The 9,677-nt window shown below is 40.5% G+C and overlaps 1 protein-coding gene across 18 annotated transcripts in view; it reads left to right on the top strand.

Moving 5' to 3' along the window:
* Window positions 1-9,677, top strand: part of TNRC6B (trinucleotide repeat containing adaptor 6B) — a 283,431-nt gene that overhangs the window by 244,026 nt on the left and 29,728 nt on the right. For all 18 annotated transcript variants that reach the window (XR_008617589.1, XR_008617590.1, XR_008617591.1 and 15 more), the window contains 3 exons: window positions 5,052-5,183; window positions 5,460-5,555; window positions 5,716-5,890. Coding sequence is in view for 15 of the 18 variants with exons in the window: in XM_028490624.2 (XP_028346425.1) it covers window positions 5,052-5,183; window positions 5,460-5,555; window positions 5,716-5,890 (403 nt within the window). In the remaining 3 variants the exon portion in view is untranslated. The remainder of the gene's footprint in view (window positions 1-5,051; window positions 5,184-5,459; window positions 5,556-5,715; window positions 5,891-9,677) is intronic.

Here is a 9,677-nt window from a genome sequence, read left to right on the forward strand (position 1 = left end):
AGCCCACGCACAGCAACGAAGACCCAACTCAGCCAAAAATAAATAAATAAATAAATTTATTTATTTTTATTTTTTATTTTATTTTTTATTATTATTATTTTTTTTGCAGTACACGGGCCTCTCACTGTTGTGGCCTCTCCCGTTGCGGAGCACAGGCTCCGGACGCGCAGGCTCAGCGGCCATGGCTTACGGGCCCAGCCGCTCCGCGGCACGTGGGATCTTCCCGGACCGAGGCACGAACCCATGTCCCCTGCATCGGCAGGCGGACTCTCAACCACTGCGCCACCAGGGAAGCCCTAAATTTATTTTTAAAAGCTGAAAGAGGGCTTCCCTAGCGGCGCAGTGGTTAAGAATCTGCCTGCCAGTGCAGGGGACACGGGTTCCAGCCCTGGTCCGGGAAGATCCCACATGCCACAGAGCAACTAAGCCCGTGCTCCACAACTACTGAGCCTGCGCTCTAGAGCCCACGAGCCACAACTACTGAAGCCTGTGAGCCACAACTGCTGAATCCTGTGAGCCACAACTACTGAAGCCCGCACGCTTAGAGCCCATGCTCCGCAACAAGAGAAGCCACTGCAATGAGAAGCCGCGCACAGCAACAAAGACCCAATGCAGCCATAAATAAATAAATAAAAATTTTAAAAAATAAAACAGAAAGAAGAGAGGAGAAATGACAGTTCAGACAATGGCTCTTTATTTTGGAGGGCAGTAGGTTGGGAAAGAAAATAAGCAAAGGAGATTTCCCATGAATCATAGATGAAAGCTTTGGAAAGGAAGTTAGAAACATGCTGATCAGTACAGACAGCCTGGAGCAGCACTGTCCAGTAGAAATGTAACACAAGCCACATAACGGAATATAAAGGTTTTAGTAGCCCCATTTAAAAGATAAAAAGAAACTGGTAAAGTTAATTTAATAATATATATTCTTTTAACCAATATATCTAAATTATTATCATTTCAACCTTTACTCAGTATTTTTAAATTATATTAAAATTTTTACTTTCCTTTTCTTAATACCAAGTCTTTGAAATCTGGTGTGTATTTTACACTTAAAACACATCTCGGGACTTCCCTGGCAGTCCAGTGGTTGGGACTCCAAGCTTCCACTGCCGGGGGCATGGGTTCGATCCCTGGTCGGGGGACTAAGATCCTGCATGCCACGTGCTGCGGCAAAAAAACAAACAAACCCACATCTCCACTTAGGTTAGCCGTGTTTCAGCTGCTCAATAGCCACATGAGACTAGTAGTTAACATACCAGATGGCACAGGCCTGCAAACAGAGTTATTGTATTCGTTTCTTTTCTAGAAACTGCCACAGCAAATGACCACAAACTGGGTAGCTTAAAACAACAGACATTTATTCTCTTACAAGTTCTGGAGGCTAGACGTCCGAGAGCAAGGTGTCATCAGGGTTGGTTCCTACTGCAGGCTCCAGAGGAGGGTCTGTTCCGTGCCTCTCTCCTAGTTTCTGGTGGCTGCTGGCAGGGCTTGGTGTTCCTTGACGTGTAGATGCATCACTCCCATCACCACCTCCATATTCACGTGGCATTCTGCCCTGTGTGTCTCTGGACTTTCTCTTCTTCTAAGGACACCAGTCATTGAATTAGGGCCCACTGTAATCCATTACGTTCTCATCTGAAACTTGATTTTGTCTACAAAGATCTTACTTTTGAATAAGGTCACATTCTCAGATCACAGTTGGGCATGAATTTGGGGGGGTAGGAGACACAGTTCAACCTGGTATTGTTGCTAAACCAAATGAATTTAAGATTCACACTGTGAAGGTAAGAAATACGATTTCATGAGTCACTGAGGTATGGTCTAAGACTCTGGTTTGGAATATGGTGTGATAGCGTAGGATATATCTCCACTCGTAGCCTCCTTCCCTGTCCCCGACTGCTCCCGCCTCCCCCCAAACAAAAAAAAGAAAAAAACCTTTTAATACAGTGAGGTTAGAACCATTATATCAGAGACAATAAGTTAAGCCACACTGGTGACCATTTGGGTGAACTCAAAGGAGAGATGAAGAAGAATTATTATTTGAGAGGAGTTGTGGAAGGTCTGTCCCTCGTGCTGGCCATAAAACTCGTGCAGAGGTAAAGTGCACAGTAATGGTGTGCCTGCTTTGAGCTCCTATCTGCTAGGGGTGTGTTAAAATAGAAAATCAAATAAGGTGGGTTTTTGTTTTGTTTTGTTTTGTTTTGTTTTAAGTCAGTTTATCTTTTTTTTTTTAATTGAAGTATAGTTGATTTACAATGTTGTGTTAGTTTCAGGTGTACAGCAGAGTGGTTCGGTTATATATATCTATATATCTGTTCTTTTTCAGATTTTTTCCATTATAGGTTATTACAAGATATTTAATATAGTTCCCCATGCTATACAGTAGGTCCTTGTTGTTTATCTGTTTTTTATATGGTAGCGTCAAACACGTTTTTTAATTGGTTGGCAACACTCAGCATCTCGTAGAGAGTAGAAAGGAAGCAGCTGGGAAAACTATTACTTTAAATCAAAATACGTTCCAAAATGAGAGAATTGATAGTTTAAGTGCAAGTGCCTGAGATCTTGGAAGAAAACGAGTTGGTGAGCCAAGTATAGGAAACTTGAACTTAGATGTTTTTAGACTAGAAAGTGTCAAAGAAAAGATAGACATATTCTTCAGAATGTAGCAGAGACAGTGACTCAAAAGTATTAGGAAGCTGAGGAATTTAATTTTGACTGTGATGCTAGAGAAAGGTAACATGGGAAGATCCCGTGGCCTTCTGATGAAAGCTTTCTGATGACTCACGTTTTATTAGGGTCATTTTTAAAAGATGGAAAGTAAGGGTATGCAAGCAAGGGTGAATGTGTGAGAGTCATGCTGGGAGATTAAAACACAAAATAAGTTGAGGCTTGTAAAAATGTAGGCAGGTCAAAAGTGTCTTAGAGCTCGGTTTGGTGCAATGTGGTGACTGGGAAAGGAATCATAGCTTTGGACTCTTCATATAATGCTGACTGATTAAGTGGAAAGAAAATTTTTACTGCTTTTGTCTTCTCTGTTAAGAATAAGGATGTTCAACTGAAAGGGTTTAAGATGCATTAAATCCTACAGCAGAGAAAGAATTTGTGGAAAGAATTGCGGAGCCCTGACTGTGATCTTTGAAGAATGCTTGGGGTCTTCAAGGAGGAGGGTTTAATAATGACAACCCCTCTTTCCTGCCCAAATCCTGAATTTTTAAGACAAAAAGAGGAAGGCTTCCAGGGGCCTAAATGTCCCCTTTACTACCGAGAAAGCTGATACTGGAGAATGTGAGCTTCCTAATACTGAATTCCAAACTTACCCCCTAGTAACTGGAATAGGGCAGTGCTCCCTGTGGGCTTGCTGTCAGGACGTAAAGGAAAGAGGCCCAGAGTGTTATGTTAAAGGTGGATGCCCCTGTGTGTGGAGCCTCAGGTCAGCAATGGGAAAGAAGCACCCCTCCCCTGCAATGAAGTAAGGAGAATGGGGGAATTTTTTTTTTTTTTTTTTTAATTTTGAAAGAACAAGGAAAGTGGCTTAAAGACTGATGAACTTGGTGCCAATTCCAAGCAAGATTCTAGACAAGATTATCAAAAACATGGTTTCTGAGCACCTGTACTAGGAATCGAGAATCATAGTTTGCTAACATATTTGAACTTAACTCGTTTTCTTCACCGATTGGTAAAAAAATTTTGGATTATAGGAACGATAAAGTTATTGTATCTCTATTCTGACAAGTCATTTGACGAGCTGTCTAAAACAGTTGTGTTGATTAGAAATGATTGACTATTCCTGGACTTAGACCAGTTTCAGGTTGGAAGGACGTTTTTAGTGGCACGTGACTAGATTTCTCTTCAGCTCTGTCAAGTTCAACATTCCCATCAGTCACCAGATGGGGAAACTCAAACTGGGAATAAGTGAAATAATAGGTAGAAAATAACTTGGTGGGGTGACTGTTAGTAAGTTAAAATATGAGAGGTTCATTCATCTATTCGGTGTTTATCGAGCAATTGCTATGTGCCATGCATATAAAGATAAATGTAAAGTCCTAAGGATCAAAACATAAATTAATAAAATTTTTAAACCCAGCTGCTTAAAAATTACATGGGGGAGTAAAACGCCCCGTGTAATTTTAATTTAATGCCCCATCTACAGTTTTAATATTGTAGATTTTAATTGACAGTAAGCTTAATGTGTGAGTTAGGAGTTATGATATGATCATCAGAGAAGTTGAGATCTTAGGAACTGTTTGTTAAAAGCATGGCTTTTAGAAGAATGGTTAGTGATGGCCAGGTCTACCCAGTATTAGACAACTTTAGGAAATGGCTTTTCTGTCCCGGGCTCTGCGTTGAGAAATTGAGTGAGATACAGGTGAGAGAACTGATCATATGTAGCCTGGAGATGAGATGCAGGGGAGCTGTAATCATCGTCTGGACATCTGAAGAACCATCCTGTGAAATAATATGAACATGTACGGAGCGCATTTCTAAGCATTTGACATGGACTAACTCGTAATATCCTCAAACAACCATTTTGGAGATAAGGAAAGTGAGGCTTAGAAAGGTTAAGTAAGTCACTTGCTCTGAGTCCTATACCTTAGAAATGGCAGGCCCACACAGTCTGCCTCTGGAACTAAGCTTTTGACCAGAATGCTATTTACCGCTCATGGAGGAGGGAGTAAGTTTGTTCTCCGTGGCACTCACCGATTCAGTGGGTTCAGTGGATGTTTTTGTAGCACATTTCCGGTAATAACTTCTCAGACAAAAGTTATATTATCGTTATTTTTTTCTTGATATTTCCTAGATTGTAAAATTCATAATTTTTATTGTAGAAAAATTGGAAAGTCTAAAAAGAGAATTAAAAAGCTCCTGTAATTTCACCACTCAAAGACAACCATTGTTAACACTTTGGTGTATTGCTCCCAATCGTTTAATATTTTTCATAAATATTTTTCAAGGAAAAAATTGGCAGTGCTTGCCTTAGCTCTAATAAGATTCATTTCACGGGAAAAAAAAATTTATTTTGATAAATTCTGAAAGTTCCTTCTTTTGGCTAGGTTTCTGCCTCAATGCTCAAGCAGTTTCCCAACAGTGGCCTGAATCCAGGTCTTTTCAATGTGGGGCCCCAGTTATCTCCTCAACAAATTGCCATGCTGAGCCAGCTTCCACAAATTCCCCAGTTTCAGTTGGTAAGTAGCAGATTTTCCTGCTATAGCTAAAAAGGTTACTTGCTTTTTTTTCTTTTTTTTTCTTCTTTCTCTTCAGCTTTTATTTGCCTCATTTCATGCAAACTGTTGAGTGTGCTTAAGGGTCGATATATCAGCTCAACTGCAGGTAAAGGTGACCCGTAGACTGGGAACTCGGCGGTGCTTCCCTCGCAGGCACTTGACTCGTTCACAGGCCCTTTCAGTTTTCCCAGGAAGTCTGTCTCAGGAAACTTTCGTCCTTTCTCCCCTGCTTTGCAGGCGTGTCAGCTGCTCCTGCAGCAGCAGCAACAGCAGCAGTTGTTACAGAACCAGAGGAAGCTTTCCCAAGCCGTGCGCCAGCAGCAGGAGCAGCAGGTACGTGGCGCTGGAAGGGTCCCCCTGGTGCTCCACGGGAGACGTGCGTCTCTGCTTACCCTCTCCGACGGCAGACCCGACTCGAACGCCGCCTTTCCCCGTGAGGTTCAGGGTGCTGGCTTCTCACGTGTCCCTTTTCCCTTGGCCTGCTCGCCCCCAGCTGGCTCGAATGGTGAGCGCCCTGCAGCAGCAGCAGCAGAGGCAGCCCAGCATGAAGCATTCGCCGTCTCATCCCGTTGGGCCCAAGCCGCATCTGGACAACATGGTCCCCAACGCTCTAAACGTGGGGCTCCCAGACCTTCAGACCAAAGGGCCAATACCTGGATATGGTTCTGGTAAGCTGTGAAGTAATGAAAACTGCCTGTTGAAAAATACCTGCCAGTCATGTTCTCAGCCTGGGGGTTGGACCTACATTACGCTGTTTTCACAGCAGCTGTGCAGCGTAGGTGAACACTTGTATCCCTCTCTTCCAGGTGAGATATCTGAGTTATCGATATCCCAGAGTCTCAGTGGTTTCCTGAAGCTCACCACACAGTAAATAACAGAGACAGGCCTCCACCTTCTCTGGGTCCAAAGCAGTCTTTTATTCCTTGTGAGGGGCAATCAGCTCTCCTACCACCAGGAATTTTTTCAAGCCAGTTAAATGTTTGTACCTGCTGTGTCTGCTACACATGTCTGAGGTTATAATCTAATAAATTACGTACACGTTGAGGCGTTTAGCTCTCCGGATAAATTACCTTCTCTTGAAAAAATGGGGAACTGATATGAAAATTATAAGGCAAACTGATAAAATTCTTCTGATATTAGTATCTCATCTGATTTAAATAGGATTAGCACAAGTAAAGTTATACCTTTGACATTCATCAAGAATTTGTTGGCAGGCAAATCGTAGCTCTTTCAGAACTGGGGAACATGTTGTAAGCAGAGTCCAATCAGTGAGGCAACAGTGATTTAAAAATAAAATTAAAAAATTTAAAAGGTACCGCATCCCACAGCGGGTTTCTTCTCAGACTGACAACATTTAGATTTTCTTTCAGTAAAGACCATACTCTTCTCTGCAAACTCAAAAACAAGAGTTTGGGGAGACTTGAAATCCATACTCCCGAGGGACAAAGTGACCCTGGACAAATGGCCCTGCTCTCTGTGCTCTGTGAGGTGCCCACTGCCCCCTGGGGAGGCCACATCCAGAGAAGAGCAGAGAGTTCAAGGACTCCTTGATCCTGGATAGTTGTAAGGGAATTAATTTACAGATCCTCAAGTTCTGCCAACCGTACTTAAAAATGATTTGCCTGAGAACTGACTTTTAAATTCAAAATAAACTTTCTTCCATATGACATAAAAGAAGGGCAGATTCTCCACCATCCCGTATCCTATTAGAGCATATGCTTCTCTGAGGTTCCAGGCAAGGAGGAAACCTCCCTTGATGACTAATGATGGTGCCGTTACCCCTGGGTTTCCTGTCTTCACCTTCTGAATTGTGTCCTCTGTTACAGATGAAGCTTGACATAAGAGCCTGGGTGTGTTGGTGTGTGTTCGGTTGTTCTCAATTTAGACACTACATGGTAGTGAAGTGGGGCAACTGTGCTTCTTTTACATCCGCTTTAGTCAAAGGGTGCGTAGTTCTTGAAAAGGAATCCAGTCGTGTAAAGCAAAGAGAGCATCTGGAGGCCACAAGTGGCTTTTCCACTTGTTTTAAGAGCACAGTTCTTTTCAGGCCTTCTCAGTACTTATCCTGAGGGATGTCTTAGTTGGAAAGAAAAGCACCTTTGAACAGCTTGAGCAGCATAGTTTAGTGAGACTGACTCTTTGAAACAGACGTTTTCACAGCAAATCAGGTAAAGCCTGTGGATAAACTTTTATGTGATTTCCTTTAGACTGGGTATGCACTGGTCAATTAGTTGTTAAAAACCTAAAAAAAAAAAAAAAAAAAAACCTAAAATCATGATGTATTTATTTCAGTGACAGTCTTTATAACATCTTTACTATCTGCTGCCCCCTATTAAAAAGTAAAATTATGTGTTGACTACAAATCTGTTAATTTTTAGCAGTGTATACCTCTCCTATTTATTAAATATATAGAAAATTTTTATCATGATGTCTTATTAGATTAATCATGTTGTTTGTGATTATTATACTTAACTATTCCTAACGACTAGAGGATCAGAGTTCAGTATATATACATATGTATATTTACTGAAGAAATTTCATGGGTTGTTTTTTTTTAATCATATTCCTGTTTCATATGTAACTTAAAAATTTAGTTCTGCATTATAATCCAAATTAAGTAAGGAGGAAGAACATATTGACTTATTTACATCTGCTCACTTATTAAACAGTGGATAAATTAATTTTATTAGGTCTTTATATTAATTGTGATCTGACCACTTATAATCTGCCTTACAAGATGCATTTTGCAATTTATTTCACAGTTACAATTCTCCTTAATTCATATTATCACATTTCTTGGAATTGAAAAATTGGGACTGAAAACAAGTCTGATTTGGTTGGCTATTTTGAATAAATTAAATCTATAGCTGTAAGATTTTGATGAAACTATAGTTAAAGCATTTACACAGGTTAAAATATTTTCAAAAAAGATTATATGGCAAAGCTGTAATAAAATGAATGAATATACATGAGTATAAATGGTGCTGAGTATAGCAAACTTAAAAAAAAACCTGTAGGTTAAAGACTAGCAAGAATAATTAAGTTTCTTAATAAATACTGATAAAGCCTCTACTGGTATATTTTCTCAGAATTAAAAAGTTGAATGACTTTCACGACTGCTTAACGGGTTACCCTTAGCTATTTTTGTTTCTGTTTTTTTTTAATATTTATTTTTTTGTCTGCTTCGGGTGTTCATTGTGGAGCGCGGGCTTCCCTCTAGTTGCAGCATGCAGGCTCCTCTTTAGTTGTGGCATGAGGGTTTTCTCTCCGGTTTTCTCTCCTCTAGTTGTGGCGCGTGGGTTCCAGGGCTCGTGGGCTCTGTAGTTTGCAGCACACAGGCTCTAGTTGAGGTGCGCGAGCTCAGTAGTTGTGGCACGCAGGCTTAGTTGCCCCGCGGCATGTGGGATCTTAGTTCCCTAACCAGGGATCAAACCCGCATCCCCTGCGTTGGAAGGAGTATTCTTTACCACTGGATCACTGGGGAAATCCCCCTAGCTGATTGTTTTTGCAAAGTAGATGGTTTCTAATCTTCTGCTTTTAGCAAAATGGAAAATATACCTAATTGAATTGTCACATGATAATAACCTGTCTAAAAATTAGTATTTATACTAAATATATACCAAATACTAAAAGTAGTTTTAGTATTTGTTTTATTGAGCTGGAGGAGGGGGGAGGAAATATACCTAAAAAGGAATGTAAAGAAGTAACTGATGTAATTACAAGGCTCCTCCTTTTCCCATCTCCTTATTTGTTGTGTAAGATATCTTAGTGCTTTATCAAGTCTACAAAACTTTTAAAAATAGGAATAGTGTGAACTAGATCTCATTCTAGTATTGTCATAGTCACTCACAAATATCTGAACTAATCGAGAAGCAAAGTCACTCATCAGGAAGGGCATGTCAAATAAAATTTTACTTCTTGTGTTTAAAATTTATCAAAATACGTAATATTTCTGTGTGTGGTATATCCAGTGAAAAGTAGAGCTATGAATAGTAGAGATTATTAAAATAACAGAAGAATAACTGTATCTCTCCTGGTATTATGATGTGTCAATATCACATGTGCATGTGGACATGGATTAGAACAGTTGTATTAAAGGGGCAACTGTGGATGATTTGTTTCTTTTATAATTTATTCTTTATTATAATTATTATTTTTTGACATCTTTTTTGGAGTATAATTGCTTTACAGTGGTGTGTTAGTTTCTGCTTTATAACAAAGTGAATCAGCTATGCATATACATGTATCGACATCTCCTCCCTCTTGCGTCTCCCTCCCACCCTCCCTGTCCCACCCCTCTAGGTGAACACAAAGCACTGAGCTGATCTCCCTGTGCTATGCGGCTGCTTCCCACTAGCTATCTATTTTACATTTGGTAGTGTATATATGTCCATGCCACTCTCTCACTTCGTCCCAGCTTACCCTTCCTCCTCCCCGTGTCCTCAAGTCCATTCT

The sequence above is a fragment of the Physeter macrocephalus genome, chromosome 6 (assembly GCF_002837175.3).
Source record: "Physeter macrocephalus isolate SW-GA chromosome 6, ASM283717v5, whole genome shotgun sequence".
Lineage (NCBI taxonomy): Eukaryota > Metazoa > Chordata > Mammalia > Artiodactyla > Physeteridae > Physeter > Physeter macrocephalus.